At 44.2% G+C, this 23,044-nt stretch overlaps 1 protein-coding gene and 1 long non-coding RNA gene across 2 annotated transcripts in view; one reads left to right on the top strand and one right to left on the bottom strand.

The window, feature by feature from the left end:
- The first annotated feature begins 711 nt into the window (after positions 1–711).
- Positions 712–23,044, top strand: part of efna3a (ephrin-A3a) — a 94,809-nt gene continuing 72,476 nt past the window's right edge. The window contains exon 1 of the mRNA XM_078955143.1: positions 712–824. Within this exon, the coding sequence (XP_078811269.1) occupies positions 787–824 (38 nt within the window). The 5' untranslated portion in view covers positions 712–786. The remainder of the gene's footprint in view (positions 825–23,044) is intronic.
- LOC144995445 (uncharacterized) lies at positions 4,916–7,374 on the bottom strand. The gene is made up of 2 exons (XR_013658979.1): positions 6,088–7,374; positions 4,916–5,574 (listed from the first exon to the last, which is right to left on the bottom strand). It is a non-coding gene; the product is annotated as an uncharacterized LOC144995445 (long non-coding RNA).

Genomic DNA, 23,044 nt, shown 5'->3' with positions numbered 1-23,044 from the left:
ACCAGGAAGAGGTTCATGGATCTGTTTGTCTGCATCCCAATGGGGCGGAGCATGGAGCTTGTGGCCACGCCCAGCGTATTTTCTACAACACAAATACGATCTTTTTGTTTTAAACAGAATTTTTTCATCTGCTCCTGATTCACAACAATTTGAAAAAAAGGAAATACTCATGAATGCAAGTTTAATCTTAATTTTCTTTATGTCCTCCATCATCAACCCCCACCACCAATAATAATAATAATAATAAACACTGGTGTGTCTGCTGGTTTACAATAATACTTAAAACGCTTCCATTCAATCCAGGATCACGGACGCTTTGGATGGAACAGTTGGGACCCTGAAGCAGACCGGAAGCGTTTCCATTCAGACCAGTTTTTAGCTCCAACTGGTACCAGCAGCTGCATCCCGGTTGGTGAAGACAGCAGGAAGAGTGGGATTTAGAAACAGTCTGTGTCATTTGGTTCCAACAAATGAAATCATTGACAAAAAATGGAATGAATGGGTTCAAGAGCTGCAACCAGATGGACTTTAGTTTGACATCGTTTTAATCTTAAATATTTAATGTAAATAATTTACCAAACAAATCTTCAAAAAAAAGTGAACATGTCTAAACAAAAGCTGCAGCTTGATGGACACATCAGAGTGAGAAGACTGGGGGGGGCGTGGCTTAGCCCGCTGACATCAGAGAGTCTGATGGGGATTAGTCAGTGAGCTCAGGTGTGTCATGGAAGAAGCAACAGCAGAAACTGAAGCTGGATGACTTCCTGACAGGTCTGTCAAACGGAGATGAAGACTCCAAACATCCTCACAGTAAACCTGCCCAGGTAAGACTGCCGTGTGTTTTCTACCTCACACATCCATTTCCTAGTCACCTGCTGCTGACTCACAATCATTTGAATAAAGAAATACTCAGAAATGCAGTTTTAGACTTGAATTGTCCTCCATCATCAGGAAAATGTTAAAAACCCAAAAACACAACTTTTATCAGAGTGGATCTGTAAATCCATCATTTCTAGACAAATTTATCACAAAATGACAGAAATTTGGAGTTTAGAAACTTTTTAGGTACAAAGATAAAGATAAGGTCCCACAGCCACTACACACATTTAGTGCATAGAAATCACTCATACGGCAAAAAAGTGGTTCTTCAAGTGAAATTTTCTGAGATGAATCAGGAATGAAGCACCTTAAAACCACGGAAGAAGTAGGAATAAACACGCCAAAAACACGTAAACCAACGTAGAACATGGGATTATTGAGCTGTTTATATACAATTTGTGCGTCAGTTGTGTAATTTAAACTTGATATGTGCGCCGTATGTGTGATATAAAAGTTATCCATCAGTGGTTCATGCGTGAAAAGTCTGGTAGGCAGAAGTGGAACGGCCCTGGAAAGACACACATTTACGTATGCATCTCACAAAAATCACGTCGACTAACGCAACAAACAGTCCTGGATGACGCATTTCACTCACGTTTGACAAAAGAGCCACATTTCATCCGTGGAAAATGCACCAAACGTGCGTGGCGGCTGAGCGACACGGCCTTCAGGATGTCACGTTCGGTTTGACCGGAAGTCTGTGACTGAAGATGAGCCAAACGTGACTCTCAGAAAAATATATGTAGTTGAACCCTCATCGTGATGGAAAGCAGTGGATGTGAAGGTTTTGGAAGTTTGGCTAATGACAGCTTTGCCAGCTCTGTGCGTTGCCATGGTTACCAACTTTAATGAAAGCATCATTAAGGAGGCCAACTTGAGCCTTTCCTCCAAGACTGTTTGCGTTTCTGAGCTGTTGTTTTTCCAGCTTGACTCTCATTAGCGAGCGGCTCGGCGCCTCAAACGCGGATGACAGGATCGTGTCACAGCAGCAGCGGGGTCTCTGACGGAAAGCCGAGCGCCGCAGATCATGAAAAGTGATTCTGTGTCAACGTTCATGTCAGAACGACGGCGCCTGTTTCTGCTGACACCTCCTCCTCTGAACACGGAGGAAGCAGAACAATCGCTGTGGTTTCTGTCCTCGTGTCTGAGCGTCCTGATGCTCGCCGGGTTTGACCTTTAAGTGATCTGAGTGACACGCAAGTGAACACGGATGCAAAAGTAGCCGAACGCCCCCCCCCCCCACAGCGTGGGCAGATGTCTTCGGCAGAAAACCCAGAAACAAAGGAGTCCATCTTCTGCTGATCTCCTCCCTTCGTCCTCCTCGGTTCTCTGGCACCGCTTCTCCTCCTGCTTTGTCCCTCTTGGACATCCTCTCTTTTCCAGCACAGATGGTTTCAGTGACTCCTCCGAGCCTTAATTATTCCGTCAATTACTGAGGGAATGTGTGCAATTAAAGCGGACAGTTGCTCGGCGCTGTGCGGCTCCATATTTATTAGGCTTGCACCTGATTTCAGGTGCTGTGGGCTTTGGAGCGGCCTCCATGCTGTTTTTGTCTCACCTCTAGGAAGGTGTCAGGGACGGGCTTGAGGGAATTAGCACAATTTATTTCCCAAATCTTTCCCTCACAGGGGATTCCCACTAATGGATGAAGCACGGCTGTCGGCACAAAGCCTGAAAACCTTAGATTTTCTGGCACGCCGCAGGAAGCCCCACAGCTCGTTTTTCAAAGTCCCCTCCTCCTTTTTTTGTTTTTTTTCTGTTGGCAGGAATCTGTTTTTCTGAGCTGCACCCGTCTCACTTTGGACAACGGAACACGCGTGTGCCGTGTTCATCCGCCGGAGTGGCATCCGTACCTGACCTGCAGGTCTGTGACTCCCTCTGCTCTTCATCACCTTAATCCTGACAGCAAAAAGGGTCTCAGCTGCAGACCTGAGAGCTGCTGATGGCGGGAAAAATACGTTTCAATAGATTCATTTTGTGCACTTTTATGATGAACAGTGATGTAAAAGGAGGAAGAGAATTGAACTGATCAGAAAACTGATAAAACGTTCTGTGAGAAGAAGACTTTCAGACGAGAAAAAGATGAAAACAGGAAAGAGTGATGAGAGGAAATGATGGGAAGGGTTTGTAGCCCCATGCTAACTGTTGGTTTGGTCCCAGCAGGCAGATGCTCAGCATTTTGGACAAATGTTCAGTCATGCAGGTCTGCTTTGTATTTATAATTAGTTATTTCTACTCTTTTCCATTTTTTATTCCTGTCCGATGATCAAAGAGAAGGTTTTTGTTGCAGAGTACATTTTGTCCAGAAAGAGGAAATGGTGCTGGAGCGTCAGGAGCTGCTGGTCTCTGAAAATAATATGACAGAAGAACTCCTGGAGAAGAGAATCTGCATGAAAGGGAGAGTGTGCTTGAACAAAATAACGTAAAAAGTTAACTTAGTGTTTTAACCTTAGAATCGACCACTTTTAACAAGGAGCAACAGCTCAGAAAATGATTTACTGGTCTTTGAAATCCAGTTTTAGCCTCAGTCCCAACTGTCTTTACGGCTGGATGGGGCAGTCTGCGGGTGTAAAACCTGGACGGGGCAGGTGACCTGCAGGAAGGATGGACCTTCTGGGGGGTCCCAGAAGGGGGTCCTGCACGCCCCCTGTGTGCAGCATTCAGTCATTACTCACACTGTACCTCAGAGTGTAGCCAATAGGACGCCGTATGGCATCATCACCCAAACGTCACGAGTGCTGGAACGTCCGTTGGCCTCACAAATAGCTGTAAGGACGCACAGCAGTGGTACGTTCCGTGTTTATGACGTGCCTGGAAGTGGCCGCTCGAGCCTCAGGGGACCTCTGAGGCACACCTGTGCCCCATGGTGTTAAAGTGGTTCATTTGTAATACATCTGTGAACATTTCACGTAAAGAACCACAACTTTTCCCACGTAGATTCACGTGTGACCAGTTTTCACCTGTGCAATATGCACAAATGTACTGTATGTAGCAGCCGTGTGCTTTTAGATGAGATTATTTTCTATTTACGGGAATGTGAAGTTTTATTTGAAGAGGATTTTTGCTGAACAAAAATGTAGAAGTTATGGCAGAGTTTGTAACTTCAGGCTCATCCCTGTGATTGACAGGCTGACAGCATTGTGCCAGTTTACTGTGATGTAAAACATTAAGTCCTTCCTGATGCTCAACAATGAACTGTAACACAAAGTGATTATTCTCATTACTGGGAGGCGCTAAGAACAACAGGGAGACTTATCAGCTGCATGATGTAATGTTTACCAGCCTTTTAATGAATTATGAAAATTAGCGGAGCGGTCGGCACGCTGAGCAGTGAAATCGGATCTTTCCGCTTATCTCAGTCTTGCAGCGCTCACAGTTTGCTGTTTGAATGACATCTCTTGCAGAAGACACAATGCCAGTCAGTCAGTCAGTCAGCCAGCCAGCCAGCCTCACAAGACGGCAGACGGCGCACACACCGAGCAGCAGCAGAAATGCACAAAGGAGCTAAACTGACTCAACAAAGACAAATCACTTCAAATCAAAATGCTGCAAATTGAATCAGAAATTTTGAAGGTTTGAATTAAAGGACAAGATATGAGATTGTCTCCTGTGATCCTGGAGTGAAGGCGGAGCTATAAACAACATATGAGAGGGAACTGATCTGGAAAAAGGAAGCAGGGGAGCCCCCAACAAGAAGGACCCAAAGTGGTACAGATCCAGAAAAGCGGGAAGCTTCAAGGAGAAGGGTTGACCTTTAAGTCCTGACTGATGACTTCCTGGAAGCAGAACTCTGTGTTTGTCTTGGATGGGAGTCAGAACATTCAAACACTTTTTTTTTTAAAATCTTTGAACCTTTTCTGGTGTTTCTTTTGCCTGAAGCAGCTGATCATGTGACTTGATGCATGTTCTGTCAGGAAATCTCGTCCAGTTTTTGGTTCAGGTCTGCTGTCTGCAACCTTTCAGGCATTTGGTTCAGTTTCCTCCAGTCCAAACCCCAGGAGAGGTGAAAAGTTAAGAAAAATACACTTTACTCCTGTTTTGGTTGCTATTAAGTCAATCCTTTATCAAATGTAGCTGAAATATTTACAATAATTGACTGTTTTATTTTTCTATATTGAATCATTTGAACTTCTCTTACTTTTGACAGCAGCACATTAAAGTTCCTTTCAAAGTCAAATACACCCTGCATCAAATGAGATTCTCACCTGCAAATGCAACAAAGTCAGATGACATTTTCTGTCATTATGAATTGATTCACCGTCAGTATTTTTCTCCTTTAACCATCAAATTATGAGCAACATTGGTGTGGGATCCTTTATTCTAAGTCTAGACGTGTAAATGTGGTTCTATTCTTTAAGAACGTTGCCTCTTAACATCCGGTTGTGCCGCAGAAGATCAGAGACGGATCAGACGTCCGCTCATTCTAATAACAGAACTCTCTGTCAGCAGATGAAACCTGTTAGCATCCTTTGGTTCGGAAAATCCAAAGTGACAAAACTACAAACACATCATTTCTTCAAGTTAGTTTTGGTTCAAACTGAAGAGCCACAGTGGAGGGACGCACGTGGCTCCGGAGCCTCAGGTTGCAGAAGTTCATGGACTCTGGTTTGGACTTTGTGATGGCCGTCGGTCCATCAGCGTCCAGCTGTTCCAGTGATTCAAGTAATAAGTCTTCACTCATCACAGAGCGTCAGCCTGCCCACATAAAACACAAGGATGAGTCCAGTATTCCACTCTGGAAGAAGACCTGCTCGCTCTGCCATCCCGACAGATTTGGAGCAAGATATTTTTGTAAATAAGAGGAACTGAGGCGTCGCTGCCAAGTTTCCTCCTCCTCTCCCTGGATTTGGGTTTGGAGAGAAAGTCCAAAAGCAAATCGGGGACAAGAATTTATTTTCCCAAAAGCTGAGAGGGAAGAAAAAGAGCTGTCAAAAGCTGTGTGAGGGAAGAGGCTGGATTAACTGGTTTCTTCTGAATTCTCTAGTGGCATACTGGACACAAGTCAACAAACAGGCTAAATCTGTCAGCCTAGGCCCAGATGAACACAGAGCAGCACTTTAAGAGAAGGATTGCTGATTGATTTAGAATTTGGTTACAATAAAACAGATTCCCATTGAAGTAGAAGTGTGTGCAGTGAAATAGTGAAATGCACCAAATGCATAAATAACAGAGCCTTTACAACACTCTTCCTAAAAATAAACAACTTACTTTGAAAAGACATCTGGTCTTCAGGTTTATCATGGTGTGAACAGGAACAGACCCTCCAGCAGATCAGAAAATTAGGGTCTGCCAGAAAGAAAATGTCTATTAGAACTAGTATAGATGTACATTTCCACGATGGTCACTCCAGATACACACCTGTGCAATAATCCTGCTGTCTAGTCAGCATCTTGATGTGGCACGCCTATGCAATGATCCTGTTGTCTAATCTGCATTTTGATTTTGCATAGTTGTGCACTAAACCTGCTGTTTAATCTGCATCTTGATGTGGCACGCCTGTACAATAATCCTGTTTAATCTGCATCTTGATGTGGCACACCTGTGCAATAATCCTGCTGTTTAATCTGCGTCTTGATGTGGCACGCCTGTGCAATAATCCTTCTGTTTAATATGTAGCTTGATGAAGCATGCCTGTGCAATAATCCTGTTTAATCTGCATCTTGATGTGGCACACCTGTGTAATAACCCTGTTGTTTAATCTGCATCTTGATGTGGCACGCCTGTGCAATAATCCTGTTGTTTAATCTGCATCTTGATGTGGCACGCATGTGCAATAATCCTTCTGTTTAATATGTAGCTTGATGAAGCATGCCTGTGCAATAATCCTGTTTAATCTGCATCTTGATGTGGCACGCCTGTACAATAATCCTGTTTAATCTGCATCTTGATGTGGCACACCTGTGCAATAATCCTGCTGTTTAATCTGCGTCTTGATGTGGCACGCCTGTGCAATAATCCTTCTGTTTAATATGTAGCTTGATGAAGCATGCCTGTGCAATAATCCTGTTTAATCTGCATCTTGATGTGGCACACCTGTGTAATAACCCTGTTGTTTAATCTGCATCTTGATGTGGCACGCCTGTGCAATAATCCTGTTGTTTAATCTGCATCTTGATGTGGCACGCATGTGCAATAATCCTACTGTTTAATCAGCATCTTGATGTGGCACACCTGTGCAATAATCCTTCTGTTTAATCTGTAGCTTGATGAAGCACGCCTGTGCAATAATCCTGTTTAATCTGCATCTTGATGTGGCATGCCTGTGCAATAATCCTGCTGTTTAATCTGCATCTTGATGTGGCACGCCTGTGCAATAATCCTTCTGTTTAATCTGTAGTTTGATGAATCACGCCTGTGCAATAATCCTGTTTAATCTGCATCTTGATGTGGCACGCCTGTGCAATAATCCTTCTGTTTAATCTGTAGCTTGATGAAGCACGCCTGTGCAATAATCCTGTTTAATCTGCATCTTGATGTGGCACGCCTGTGCAATAATCCTGCTGTTTAATCTGCATCTTGATGTGGCACGCCTGTGCAATAATCCTTCTGTTTAATCTGTAGTTTGATGAAGCACGCCTGTGCAATAATCCTGTTTAATCTGCATCTTGATGTGGCACGCCTGTGCAATAATCCTGTTGTTTAATCTGCATCTTGATGTGGCACGCCTGTGCAATAATCCTGCTGTTTAATCTGCATCTTGATGTGGCACACCTGTGCAATAATCCTTCTGTTTAATCTGTAGTTTGATGAAGCACGCATGTGCAATAATCCTGTTTAATCTGCATCTTGATGTGGCACGCCTGTGCAATAATCCTGTTGTTTAATCTGCATCTTGATGTGGCACGCCTGTGCAATAATCCTGTTGTTCAATCAGCATCTTGATGAAGCACGCCTGTGAGGTGGGATGGATTCTCTCAGCGTAAGAGAAGTGCGCACTTTCACACATTTAGGTTTGTCAACAATATTTGAGAGAACTGCAACAGACTGGGACATGTCCAGGGTGTCCCCTGCCTTTGTCCATGAGTGGCTGGGATAGGCTCCAGCAGCCCCGTGACCCCAAAAGGGAACGAACAGATTAGAAAATGAGTGAATAGAAATTAATGTATTTGAGAGAAGAGGGTTATTTTGTGTTTTCGGAAAATGTTTCAGATCTTTGCGTTCATCTCATGGCAAATGGGAGCAAAAGCGATCAGTTTGTTTCTATCGTTTGATCAGTGAACATGGAGAAGCCACCTGATCTGGATGACTTTGAGTTCTATTCAAAGAGCAGAAGTTCAGGTTTGTGGTCACTGAGCTGCTTCAGGAGAAGTCCTGACTTAAATGGACCTGTTTTAATCATCACATCGGCAGAATACATGTGAAACAAGCTTTTAAAGCAATAATGAATGAATCTCATCAACCTTTAAAGACTTCAGCGGTCAGCACTGACAGATTTATGAGATCCAATACAGAAATGTTCATTAGGCAGAAGAGCTAAGCACAGTTTAATCACAAACATCCCAGGTGTCTTCATGAGTCTTCCTCATTATTCCTTCAAGATCCCCCCATTGAGCCCATTTATAATTCTTTATCTGTTAAAAAAATGTAGAAACGATAAAGAAATGAATCTAAGATCAGCAAAGAAAAGAACGAGCAGAGGGACAAAAACGTGTCAGCAGAGACGGAAAACGTAGACATCATATTTCCAAACAGGGAGGGAGGACGGATGCAGGCAGGTGAATCAGGGCAACTATGGTGAGATGCTGAGATGGATTTGGGTGGGTGGGGGCGGAGGCAGAGGTTTACCGCAGCTTCCTCTCGAAGTTGAGTTTCTGTTTTACTTTCATTCTCATTGAGATATGTTATTGCACAATGATTCAAATAAAACACAAATTAGCGAACAATCATTTCTAAATGTGAGAAAGTTATTTTAGGAAACAGCCTCACGGTTTCTCTGGATTCCGTTTGGGGCTGGTGGGGCCTTCAGGCATCCGGACGTCTGGCCGTCTGCGCCCTTCATGCCTTCCCCATCTCCCTCTCTTTCTCCGTGTTTCCTTAAACTTTCGTCCCAGTTGTCCTTGTGGTGAAATGATCAAACCTGAACGGGACACACAGGTGACCCGCACAAAATATGAAGGTGGTAGGGCGCTCAGTGAACCCATAAGAAACAACGTAAAGGGACGTAGGAGAGACGCAGGCGGACAGACTTTTTTGTCTTTTTCAGCCCCCCAAATGCTGCAGATTGTACAAGCAGTTTGTTAGTGCTGTTCATGTTAAACGTGCACGCTCCTAGCTGCGGCCTGACTGTTAGAAATTAGCCAATCAGAGTGTAGTTTGTGTGGACGTCCTACAGGCGTCCTAGGGACACTTACTTGTCACGTGCACACGCCCCATGCGTGCAGCATTTGGAGTGTGGCGTAGTGACGCCGTGCGACAGCATCACCTGTACCTCATGACTGCGTGTAACTTCCATGGTCCTTATGGATCCTTCGCGATACACCCACCACATGCGCCAGGATGGTACGGTCCATTTTCATGTCATCTCTTGAGACACACCTGCCTCCCCTTAAGCCACTCCTCTCTAGGACCCTCCACAGACCCTCCACGGACCCAGACGACCCAGAAACCCACAGAACCCATACGGGGGGGACTGAGCCTTTAACTCCTCTGTCCACATCTGCCTCAGTCAAATACAAAAATCCTGTTTTCATTTGAAAATATCCAGCTGGTTTGGCCAAAGGAGAATCCCTCGGTTTATGTCCAATCTGCTGCTGGACGGGAAAAAAAAGGTGAATTAAAGACGACGTTTAGCTTCTGTTGGTCTGTGGTGACTCACTGCAGATGTCAACACAGGTGAATGTGTGTCAGTTGTGTGTCAGTTGTGTGTCAGAGTTGCCATTTAGGCACATTATTGAGACGTTCAGGTGTCTCATCCAGGTTTCCTGAAGGGATGATTCACGTGTGCAGAAATGCTCTCAACAGGAAGCAGACGAGTCCCGTCAAAGTAAAGGACTCATGTTTGTTGTGGTAGATAAGGAGAGTGTGTGTTCTCCAGCAGAAGAGTCCTGATAATAAAGAGCAGCAGAATTATCATGGTGAACACATAACCGGAGGGTAATTATGCTCGGAGCTGCAGCTCAGCAGAACGCAGATCACGTGATGCTCCAGCAGAAATGACCTCCTTTGCTGCAGGTTCCCGCTCACCTTCTCCACATTTGTCCCCCCTCCTCTGGTGGAGGCTTCAGATTTTACACGCATTCTTAAAGCAGCTCACTGTTGAAGAAGAGGAGGGAATCAGTCCCTCGGCAGGACGAAGCCACAGGTGGATGTCTGATTTATGCAGCCTCAGGAAGAGCTCCCGGCTTACTTTAGGGCTAAAACCCAGGATCTGCTCTTCAGTCTCACACCGAGGTGTTTCTCATTTGCCTGTTTTCCACCAAACAGCCTCTATTCTTCTTGGAGGCTCCAGTGTTCTTCCTCTCTGCGTCTCTTTTACTGCAGCTGCATCCCAGAGAAGCTGGTAAATGGTGTTTGTCCTCAGTCCTCCTCCCCCATCTCCCACTGGTGAAATTACCAGTTGGTTACTATAGAGACATGTTTATAAATGCGGTTTAGGACTCCCGTTCTGCCCTTTTCCTCGCTGCGTTTACTGCCTCATTTTCCCCACCTCTCTTCCTTTCACCTCTGAGCTGACATCTATGATCGTTTCTTTATTTCTTTCTTGTTTAAGTCTGCCTCCCTGCTTTCACCTGCATTGCAGACGCTCGTATTTCTTTGTCTTCCAGTCAAAATCTCCTTCCTCCCGTCTGTGCTGTCTCCGTCTTTTGGGCTCTGAAAGTTTCTTTGCATGGCTTTGATTCTCAGTTTACCTCAGGATGTCAGAGCTTCTTCAAAGTAGCTTTGCATCCATGCATTTCTGTGAGATGATCTGCTGCATCGTTTCTCTGACAAATCGGTTTGCAACCAGAGAGAAATAAAAGAAAAGCCCTAAAAGCTGCAGCTTGTTATTCTGTTCCCTTGTGGAGTCTAATGGGGAGCTGATTCATGCTTGCATCTACCTGACAAGACAATGGACATGCGGCATATTTGTAGCACTCCAACAAAGTGCTGCTGAGGCTACAGTGTTCCTCCTACAGGGTTCAGGTATGAAGGGAAGCTAATGCGTCCCAACGCCTGTGCTTGATGTAATTATGTAACCACAGATCTACCTCCACACCAGCTCCGGGCTAAACACTTGGCTGCAGTTTGGTTTCCCTACAACTTCTTGTTTAAAAGAGCACACGTTCTGCAGAGAGACAGCTGGGCTGAATATTATCCTGTGGAATTATTGTTTGACTCTTTAAACTTCTCTGAAACACCAATAATCTACATCAGGCTGGATGAGAACCCGTGGATTCCACAAACTGAACAAATGTGGTTTAATGTTAGCAGTAACTCTGTTCTTTCTGTCGGCTGTTGCAGGTGAAGTGTGACGGTGGGTCAAAGAGAAACGATTCAACTATGTAGTCAACTGCTGTCACGCCTGAACTTCAAGTCACGGTTGGCGGCCGACGACGTGTGCATGATCAGAAATGAACACATGAATGAATGAATGGCTGCTTCCGTGAAGTGCGTTAAAAAGTGATAATGCACACTTTGTCGGCCATTAACCCACTTATTCCACTTACAAAAGAAATAAATGTTCAATTAATTTTTAGTCCTTTATTCTTGTTATTTTTTCGGTTTAGATTCATTTTTTTTTACAGAAAGCAGACTGCTTGTTACGTAGTGTTGTCACGACATAATGTCATAACAACTCGCCACTTCGACTGCAGCGGCAAATGAAAGCGATATCTATGCTGATGACCACGATGTGTTGAATAAAGCATCAGATCAGAGAGGAAGTTCTCCTCTAACTGCTTGTTTTTGTTCAGATGATGAAGCTAAAATTTGTTTTAAAGAAGCCGGCGCAGTGATACAGAACATTTAAGCTATGTGACCGGAACTACTTTTTTAAGTGTGCACTATCACTGTGTGTTATCACTTTTAATCCACTCACAGCAGCCAATCAGAATCCAGTATTCACCCGGACCATAGTATAATAGCAATTCATCTCTATGCAGGTCGTTTGTATTTTTATCATAAAAATGGGTTTTTCTCAACTTAAACTTGGATTAAAGAAACCAAATCACGTTCAAAATCTTGTTTTAAAAGTTTGGCTTTAAAAATACAACAATGAACCTTTCAGCTTAACTCCAGGTACGACTTAGAAACTCAGGAACAAGACACAAAATCGCCACTGTCGGGGTCATTCTGACCAAACACCAGCATGTACACAAACCTAAATGCTGAAATGTATGCCTAGATACAAGCACCTTTTTTATTTTTACTTTTTAAATTTTTTATATCTTTATATATATATATATATGGATGGATGGATGGATCGATGTATGTATGTGTGTTTCTTTTTACTCTAAATTTACTTCTTATTCCAATAATGTAAAGGGGGCAAAGACCACATGTTCTTCATTCAGTTTCTTTTCATTTTTCTTATAGAACATGTTTTTGTTTCTGTTGTTGCTGCTCGCTCCTCTGACACAGGAACCACTAGGAGATGGAGAACATGTCCCGTCATGCTGCCTTTACTCTGCAGACCAACCAGGGGGCTGTAGCCTGAGCGGCTGCAGGTCTCCATCGTGGCTCTTGGTTTGGAGGAAAAATGCTAAGGATGTGAATATGGGTTTGCAGTTTTAGCTGGTTTGAGTTCAACTTTGTCAGAAAACTGAGCATTGATGGATGCAGAGCTCAATCCTGCAGCGTCTCCTTCTCTGACTGTGAAAATAAACCAGGACAAACTTCTGTTTTTCCCCCTTTTAATCTGAAATGAGAAACTTTCACGATCCAAATGAGGAAAAAGCGGGTAAGTGAGGTCATTCGTGTCAGACTGAAGTCCAGAGAAGAATGGGGGCATCAGGCAGGTCAGAGTCTAGAGCTGCACTGCAAAAGCTGAACCGAAAGGAAGGAAAGACGCTTGTTTCAAGAAAAGTCTTTTTTATTCTTGAAAGAAAAATTATCTTAAAATATTTCCACTGGAAACCAATCTGAATTAGTTTTTGTTTTTTAAATTAGACCATTTTTGACCCCTTTGGCAGAAATTATGTACTCATTTAAAGAACATTTTTCCCATTTGGATGAATGTGGACATTGTTTTTGCAGGAGTGAAGGCTTGACAAGCTGGAGAGCATAAAGTAACAAACAGAAGAGCAGATGTGGCAGAACGAGGCTGAGAGACGTGACGTCCTCCAACGAGGTCAATACGAGACGCATGCAGGAGAACGTGTGACAATAACTGAAAATTGGGTTTTTGTTGTCTGTGTTGCTCTTTTGGCCACAGACGGATGAAGACGGCAAAACCATTTGTGTCTAGAAGCTTTGATATCTTTTTAGGATCATCCCAAAGTTTGGTGGGAATGTGGTTCAGGAAAAATAAAGAAAAATGGATTTGAATCCGTGTGACGGGAGGCAGAAGAGTTTTAATTGGATTTCATTCGAATGAACCAGATATTTATGTGAGCGAAGGACGCCATCTCCACATAACAGAACAGAAACAATGAAAACCCAGACCCAATGCAAACACAGCTCCAGGATTCAGATTTAGAGGTCCAGGATTCAGATTTAGAGGTCCAGGATTCAGATTTAGAGGTCCAGGAAACAGATTTAGAGGTCCAGGATTCAGATTTAGAGGTCCAGGATTCACATTTAGAGGTCCAGGATTCAGATTTAGAGGTCCAGGAAACAGATTTAGAGGTCCAGGATTCAGATTTAGAGGTCCAGGATTCAGATTTAGAGGTCCAGGATTCAGATTTAGAGGTCCAGGATTCAGATTTAGAGGTCCAGGATTCAGATTTAGAGGTCCAGGAAACAGATTTAGAGGTCCAGGATTCAGATTTAGAGGTCCAGGATTCAGATTTAAAGGTCCAGGATTCAGATTTAGAGGTCCAGGATTCAGATTTAGAGGTCCAGGATTTAAATTTAAAGCTTTTGTTCTAGATTTAATTGGCTGTAACTGTTGTTCCTGGGAAACTAACGTGTGACGGTGTGCCCTCTTGCCCTCTTGCCCTTTTGCCTTCTTGCCCTCTTGCCCTCTTGCCTTGTGGTGGGTCTGCTTCCTTCTCCAGGTTGGTGTCATTGTGTGGGAACGGTGGAAGGCAGTGGAACCCTGATGACATGATGTGCCCCCCCCTGCTGCTGCTTGTCTTTGGGACGCTCTGGTTGTATTTCCTCTGTCTGCTCTCCTTCTGGGACGTGATGAGCTGCAGTCACACACAGCATAAGGAACGACTTGGTGGCAACCCGTCTAATATGATTTGTGCAGCAGCTCATAAAAGCTGGCCAAGCGAAGCTTCAAGGGAGAATGGAGCGGGGGGGCGGGGGGGGGGGGGGGGGTTGTTGGCGCATTGCAGTCATCATAAATGTCTGTAAAGATTCTGCTATTACAGTTTTTTATGAATCCTTATCAGTGCTGATGACTTCCATAGAATTTTGTCCTAAAAAAAGGAAGAGCACGGGGGGGTCGTCAGCTGTGAATGCACCCCCCCCCTCACAGAAACAGGCTCTCCGTCTGTAAGAAGGTGATTTGACTCTTTTTTTTTTTTCCTGAGTCTGGAATTAAATAATAAACACAATTAATTAAAACGTAAATGCTCCGCATTTCCGCGCTAATCCTGATTTATTCGCCTTAATTGAGCTTCCGTTTGCGTCGCCAATGGTTGGCAGAAGTGTTGATAAAAAACTGTTGTCTGGATGCCATGAAGGATTTAGCCGAGCGGATTCTAATGTGTTTTAGCTCCTCTCCTGCAGGATCAGAGGCCACAAATACTTCTCACACTCACAGACGGCGAAAACAATTGCTGGTTTAAGAGGTTTTTAAAAAAATAACGTTTTCCTTTAACTGAAGTCCTTCTCTTCTGGATCAAACGTGGGCAGAATCATTTGAAAACGGTGCAGACGTTTATTGGCTGCATCCTTTTCTCTTTTCAGACACTCGTCTGACCTTCTGCTTCACTCTTCAGTTTCCACGTTTGAAAGTTTTTTTCCTCATCCTGCTGATTTCTTTTATTTTTCTACGTGTCGCCTTTTATTTTTCATGAATGTGTGCCTAGAGGCCGTGTCGCACAGCCGCTATAGCTGCATCTTCCACATTTTGAGATTTGGTACTTTGGTCACACATGCGTGTTTGTTGCGTTCGTAATGGGGTTTCGCCCGACGGGTCTTTACGTGAATCCAGTTCAGAATTCTTGATTGGTTGAGACTTACGCAGTTTATGCTTTTCTACTTAGTTTATTCGCAGTTATCACACAAATCTTACGCAATTCTGCGTGATTTTTGTGAGATGCATACACAAACTTGTGCCTTTCCCCGACTGTTCCACGTCTAACGGACTTTCACGCATGAACCACCGATGCATAACTTTTAGATCACGTATACGGCCACATATCACGTTAAAATGACGTAATTGACACACGAATCACTAATGGGTTACAAATAAACGGCATAATAATCACACGGTTCACGTTCTACGTTGGTTTACGTGTTCTTTGCGTGGTTTATTCGTACTTCCTCCGTGGTTCATTCCTGATAAGTCTGTGAAAGTTTCACATAAAGACCACGTATGTTCATGTATGACCCGTTTCATCCGTGCAACATGCACACATGTACGCAGCGGCTGTGAAGGAGGAAGAGCGGCGACTCCAGTTCAAATGGTGATTGCATTGTGGTCATGTGAGGAGTGTCAAGGTCACGGTGCAGCTGACGCCGCGGCTGCAGACAACAGTCGTCCCTGCTGCACAAAAAAAGAACCTCGTTTGCAAAAGTCTTGTACTCCTCAGTATTTGATGTGGATTCAGAACTAGGTGATTTTTTTTAAGTTCCTGTCTGTAGGATGGATCAGCATAAAGTGAGACTTTGTTTGACAAAGGCTGAAGGTGGGGCTAGCTGTTGGAGAAGGAGGTGGAGCCAGATTTTACAGGGGAAAAAAAGGTCATCTCTACACATGACCTTTACCACGCACATGTTATTTCAATGGTAACGGCCTCCCTGTAGCAAACTAAACGTTTACACTCATTTTCCTGTCACTTCTCTCCATCATCAGCGTCTGACCCGTCCGTCTTTCTGGAGTTCTGCCGGCTTTGCTCATCCTTTCCACGGAGCTATCAGTAAAATCATGAAACAGGTTTCTCCTTCCTTCTCTCGTGGCCGGAACGGTCGTTTTGTGAAGCAGGGATTTTTAATTGCAGCATGAAAGTCTCCTTCCTCAGAGTCCGTTCTTGAACTCTGCTCTCCTACTTCATGGAAGTAAACTCTGTGATTTCCTCTATTTCTCATTAGCAGAGGTTCCCCCTCATTATCCCACTGCTATAATTTAGTTTCTTCTCTCATCTTTTTGGAAAACCTAATTGGGCCTTTGTCTGTTGGTGATTGCCTCACAGTTTGCTGTGTGGAGTCAGCAGGCAGGCTGATGGTTCTCTGTGAGGACTGAAGGAGGTTCAGAGAACGTTTTCTCTCCACAGCCTGAGAGCGCCGCCTCGCCTTTCCTGCACTCAGATCCGTGTTTCTGAGGAGCTTCAGGTTCTGTGTTTTTACTGGTGGCCTGCTGGACATGGAGCACATACATAAAGTGCTCTTTCCTCCGGCCTCAGGCGAAGCATCTGCACACATCTGCAGAGCGTGCAAAAGTCCCGTTTGCCTCGTTATCTTCTCCAGAGCTGCTCAGTGATTTATTTACCTGCCCACATGGTGCTCAGGCAAAAGGATGAGGAGCATAAAGAGGGAGGAAAGTGAAGAAAGCCGAGATGAAGCACTGACGAGGGGCGGATGACAAGAGGAAGCGATGCACACGGTTGAGTTCAGGCAATGATAACATGCTGACGATTAGAGGAGCAGGTGGAACGGCGCCTTCAGTCGTCATTTACAGGCTGACAGAGCCAATGAAAGGCCGGGCAGCAGGAGCCAGCCCAAAACGGAAGAGACACGGCTGAGAGTCGGTAAACACGACGGGCCTCGTGCTCCATCTTTAATTCTAATGAGGAAATTTTATTTGGCTAAAATAAAATCACTGGAGATGTCACTTCCTATTAGTTTGGAGCCGGTTATCCACAGGAAGACATCAGCAGCTGAGGGACACCAGGTGGTGGAGGGAAAACGTCTGATTCCAGGCTAAATTGAGGACGCCGTGTCAGAATTTCTTCTGCTTTAATGCATTAACTCACCAGCAGGAACATTTTCAGCAGAATCCTGCGAAAAAAGGAGGCAATACTGTGGGATCCATGACGTTTAATGCAAGTTTATTAACATTTCCATTCTTCCCAAACCCAACTCCAGTCAGAGTTGGGTTTGTTAGGACAGTCTGACTATTGATAAAGATTCTCTGCTCAGCGACAGGTGAGGGAAGGAGCTGCAGGTATCATGGCCTCTGATTTTGGTTTGCCGTATTTTTTGTTGTGACAGAGGCGGAGCTAACGTTCTTAGAAGGAGGTGGAGCTAGCTTTTGTGTGACAGAGGCGGAAATAACTGTCTGAGAAGGAGGTGGAGCCATCTTTTGTGTGAAAGAGGCGGAGCTAACTGTCTGAGAAGGAGGTGGAGCTAGCTTTTGTGTGACAGAGGCGGAGTTTACAACAGAATCTGAATAGAAGCAGCAAAAAAACCAGTTTGCAGGTATTTGAGGCTCTGATTTCAGTTTGCCGTGTTTCCTTCTTGGTCTTCTGTTCCGACCCAGAGTCTCTCCGTGACCCGCCGTGTGACCATCCTGGACCATCCTGGTCCTTCTCTGGTCCTTAATCAAGGTAAAACTGGGTTATCATGTATCCATTCTGAGCCATAAGGTCTAACGTAGCATTCGTGCGTCAGTTTGCAACGACCTCCTATTACTTTAAAAGAACGTGGGTCTAAAACCTCGTAAATGTTTCTTTTACTTAAACTTTGCTTCTTTTTTTTGCGGTTCAAAAGTTTAATTTTGGTTGAATCCATTTAGAGACGCCGTTCCCAGAATCCACTTTTTCAGATGTCATTTGAAAAGTAATGATGCTGAACTTTGTAATGACAATAGAGGAAGTACTTTACATAATGAGCTTCTTTGAACTAAGTTGGTGCAGAAATGTCAGCTCCAACAAATAACGCCAATAACAAATCTGCAAAGCGTTTCAGTGGATGTCCTGCAGTGAAATGGAAATGATCTTTCCTGATCACTATGCACATTCATCATTTCTACTTAAACTCTACTCCTCCCATTGAAAGCAGCAGAAATCTTTTTACTGGTTCCTTTTGTTTTGTGAAAGTAAATTATTTCAATTTTCAGCTTTTTTTCCTTCTAATTAGCCTGAAATGAGCCAAACGCTGCAAAAGTTTAAAGAAATCACCACCGAGCCAAAGCTTTAATAAGCTCATTAAAGTCTTGGTAAGAGCTTTTTTAAGATAAAAACCATTTTCACTTAAACTTTTCTGGTTTCTTTTACTACTTTACAATTTGCACCAATAATTTCTCTTTATACTTTCTTGTGGCAAAATGCTTGCTGTCCATCTTTTTGAGTGAAACCTCAGCTTCTTCTTTTATTACACAATAATTCCTGAAACTCTCCAGAAAACTCAACTTGGAGAGTCACTCATAATAACCACAAAGGAGGGTCAAAGGTCAGGGATGCCTAGTTTAGTTCAGTCTGTTTAGTTAGTTTAGTTTAGAATTTTCCTATTGAGTTCTATTCATGATCTTTAGGATTTTAGGTTTACTAAACCGGATGACGCCCATTGAGACGACTGTTGTTGTGATTTTGGGCAATACAAATAAAATTGCTGCAAAAAACCCACAAAAGTTGATTTAAAACAGTTTTTGCTCCTGCCGCTCTGCAGTAACTATGTCCTAGAAAATGGGACATAGAAATTGGAAGATAGATCAGAAGATGAGTGTGACCCAGGCGTCGGGTCTCTGCCAGCCCCTGAACCGTGTGAGGGCGGAGACTTTGCCTCAGCCGAACGTAATCACTGTTTGCCGCAGTCAGAGGGAGGGGAGGGACTTGTTTCACGCCATCTGGGTTTTTGAAGGCAGAATTCCAAACGCTTCATGTCATTTCAGAGAAATGTGGGCTGTCTCTCCGTTTGGCGTGAGCTGCAGCGGGACGGGGGGAACTTGATGGAGTGCAGAGGTTTGAACGGCGGGAAACCTGGTGACCTTTCCCTGTTTTCTGATGCGGTGACTCCATTGCCCTTTTGAAAATGCTAATTCTAAACGGGTCTCCAAAGAAGGCTCTTGGCGTGTCACATACAGGCTGGAGGCCCCCAAGCGGTCTGTGATTGGTTGACAGAGCTCAGCGTTGCAGAGGAGAGGCTCTTATTGTTGTGAGCGTTTTCTCTGGCTGGTAAACAGTTTTTAAAGCGTTCCCCGTGGTGATGATGCTGTTTTTAGCTAAAATCTGAAAACATGTGTCATACTTTCTGCAGAGCGGCAGGAGCTGGTTAGAAATTCACCTCTGAGTTGTGGGCGGGGCTGAGCAGGGAGCTTGTGGCGCCGTGGAAAACACGACCTTTTTCCATCTGATCCTGATTCACAACCATTTGAAAAAAGAAATACTCAGAAAAGCAGAGATGAATTTTCTTTCTGCCACAAGAACCTGTTCAAACCTCCCAGAACAGCATTTTCATCATGAAGCTTCATCTTATCAATTGAGCACAAAAAGACAGACTTTTTAAAGATGGAGTCCTCTAAAGAGTGTTGGTTTTTTTTTTACCTTGTCTTGAAATCCCCATAAGCTTGTGTCTTTTCTTTTTCCTCTTCTTCTGCATCTTTTCAAAGGGAAAACGGTCGCACGGCTGCTTCGTTTGTGGAACACATAAAGAGTAACTTAATTATTTGTAATTGTATTCATTCAGTGGGACAGGGAGGTGTGCAAAAACAGCATAATTATCTTAATGGAAGACTGAGATGCACGGCCTTTGTACCACAAGCACCTCTCCACAGTCAAATCAATAGCAGAGTGAGGCTGCGCCCCCAGCCCTGAAGTGGACCCCCCCACCTCCACCGTGGAGCGCTGATGATCATAATAAGCTGCTTTGATGCGATTCACATCACCACAAATAATGAGGCATCTTCATCCTCCATGACATTATTACCTTCTTCCTCTTTGAGCAAAGTTCAACATTAATGTTGCTTAATAAGTTTCTCTTCTAACCCCTCTGGGGTTTTAAATTCAGCTCATTTGCCCCCCCCCCCCCCCCCCCCCTCTTCTCCTGCAGCCTGAGTGTTTTTTTCTGAAGATTAATCAGCAATAATCACTCCATGACAAACCGCCGCTCGACAGAAGAAAACCTCTCAAGATGGCTGCCTCACGTGCAGGTGAGTCACGCCGCCGCACGCCGCTCGTTTCATCACTGATTACCCCTCCTGGCTGCTCTTCTGACCAACAATCCCCCCTCTGAGCCACTTGGCCTTTGCACAATTGCCCCCCTTCCAAGTGGCCTGAGCGGCTGAAACGGCGCTCCGAGCACGAGTCGGTTCTCTGGTGGCGCGTCCTGACATCGGTGAAGAAAGAGGGTCCGGGGAGTGAGGAGGGGGCCAGCAGCAGGCCGTTTAAATGGGCTGCCTGTTGTCAATGGGATCAGTCTGGAGAATCATGCTGACATGTGTTCAGAGGGCGGAACAAATGGAGACACGAGGACAATCTGCATGCGTGACCAGCTGGACGTGGAGTCGGCGTGCGGCTAGAGAGACGTGAGAGAGAGAGAGAGCGCAGCAGCTTCTTATCATTCTATTATTGGATTTGTCAGCAAAAGTTTTCCTACATTTGTCCTGCTTTTTATGTTTTTCCTCTCTTAGCTTTAGTCATTTTACATATAAGCTCCCTCTTTTCAATGCAGGGACTGTAAATCTAAAATCACAGACGTCCGTTCAGCTTTTGCCAAAGGAACATTCATGTCATTTTTCTTCTGGTTCTACTTTCTTTGGAGCTTTTGCAGCACAGAAGACATTCAGTGGAGGCTAAAAACAGTAAAAGAAGTGGAATTGATGTGCTGGTTTTCCATTAGAAACACCTTTACCTGCATTGGTTTGTTTTACCCCCATAAAGACGTATTTAGTCTTTTTTTCTGCTCTGGACCACAGATCTGCTGTTACAGTGCTTCAAACCCAGGGATCCCTCCTCTTCATCCTTTTATTCTCTCACCATTCTGACCACCTTTATCATCTGAGCCAATAGAGTCCAAGACACTGGAGGCAGTTTGTTGTTTTTGCGCCTCAAATATTGCACAAAATGGCATGTTTTTTTCCCTTCTATTTCACTTTTGTGATATTCTTTTCTGCACAGATGTGTTTGTTTTTGTTTTTTGCCGTAGACTTTTAAAGCAGCATTCAGCTGCTCCATAATCCATGCTTACTTCTGTTGCCATGGTGACGAATCAAAGCCAATCCAGAAACAAACGCCTAAATTATATTCCAGCCACTGTGAAAGATTTTCTCCAATTTAAGACTCCAAATCTCAAAAAGATGGAAAAGGCCAGGGTGTCCTTACAGGAGAAAAAGTATTTTTACTCCCTTTTTTTCTTTTTACAACATAATAATTTAGATTTAGATTCTATTTTTTCAGTTTAGACGTGGAAAAGCTGAATTTTTTGGTATAAAAAGTTTGTGTTTCATTGACTGAGCTCAGCGTTTTAGAGCACAGACGGTTTTCTTTGAGGACTTTCTCCTGCCTGATACGTTCTTAAGCAGCTTCATCTCATCTAAGAAAACGTGAAGGTGTTTTCTGTCATCCAAACAGTTAATTTATACATTTTCCATCTTTATGAAATCACACTAAGCTTTTTTCCTTTCTTTTTCTATTTTTTGCATTGTTTTAAAGATAAACTGTTCTCACTGCTGCTTCGTTTCTGGAAAAATCTTCATGATCAAATTTTTAAATTTACTGTTTTTTTTAACTGTTTTCCATTTGAAGCAGAACTGGACACTAAACTGAATGAAAATGTCATTTGTGTGTTTTAGAAGCTGCATCTCAGCATTATTGTCTTGATTTTAGAAAAGACTAAAATAATCCCAGATGGTATTCTCTGCTTTCTTTTTCTCTTTCTGCTGCACAGACACGAGTCTACCTGACAGGTCATCCAGTCGTCTTTAGTCTCAGAAACATTTTCTCTGACCTGCATCCAAATCAGCCGCATGTTGGGCAGCAGGGCAGTCGCTCAAGCTGCTCTGTAGGTCAGCCGGCGCCTCCAGCCCCGAGGCAGAGGCCTGAGCAGGATGGTTAAGCGTGACATCACGACCCTGAGATGGTCAGACCGCCCAGCACTGGCCGGGGTTGGTCTGACGCCAAGGGCTGAGTGACCTGAACCTCAGCTGGGCTCCAGATTGAAATCTCATCGGTGGAATATGGACTGGATGGAGGCTGCCATGTGTTGGTAGTACTCTGTAACACGGACCTTTGCAGAAACACGGCGCTAGAAAAAACACGCCTTAGTCTTTAGAAGCTATTAAAGACCCACCATGATAAAAATGGTGTTTTTAGTGTTTTTCTCATGATGTAGGACATTGGTCAAATTTTCAAGATTAAAACTGTGTTTCTGTCAGGTCTTGAATAAGCTGGACCCAAAAGCAGACGGGGATCAGGTTAGAAATGCAGTTTATTGAACGTAGAAATGTGGATGGCAGATCCGGTGAAGAGGCAACTGGGCAGTAGGTCCAGAGTGGATCTTTGATGGCGTAGAGGACATGAATCCAGAAGGATCTGATGTGGCTTCAAGTGACTTGGCTGGATGTGGCTTGGTTTGGCTTGGCTCGGGTCGGCTAGGCTTCAACCAGCAGAGATCTGTGAAATCTTCCATAGAGACGCAGACAAACCTACAGTGGAGGGCGTGATGGACTGATAAAGGATGTCTGATTGGAAGCAGAACAGGTGCGTGCGACCCGACCCTCAGGCAGGTGTCCGACCCCGACACCTGACAGCTTCTGAGTATTTTCTCTATTCAAACTGTGATGGATCAGAAGCTGATAAAAACGCAGCGTTTTTAAAAAGATCAGGTTTGTGACGCAGCGACTGACATGGGCGGCAGGCCGGCGTCCCACAGCTCAGCTCCGCCTCCTCACCTCCCCATGAGCGTCTTTGTTTTCCTGCTCTTAGTTGGTATCAGGATCAAAGTGCAATAACAGGAGCTCTCAGCAATGGGGAAGGGA

This window comes from Oryzias latipes, chromosome 11 (genome assembly GCF_053564925.1).
Source record: "Oryzias latipes strain Hd-rR chromosome 11, Olatipes_Hd-rR_3.1".
NCBI lineage: Eukaryota > Metazoa > Chordata > Actinopteri > Beloniformes > Adrianichthyidae > Oryzias > Oryzias latipes.
This window is presented reverse-complemented; position numbering and strand designations above follow the sequence as displayed.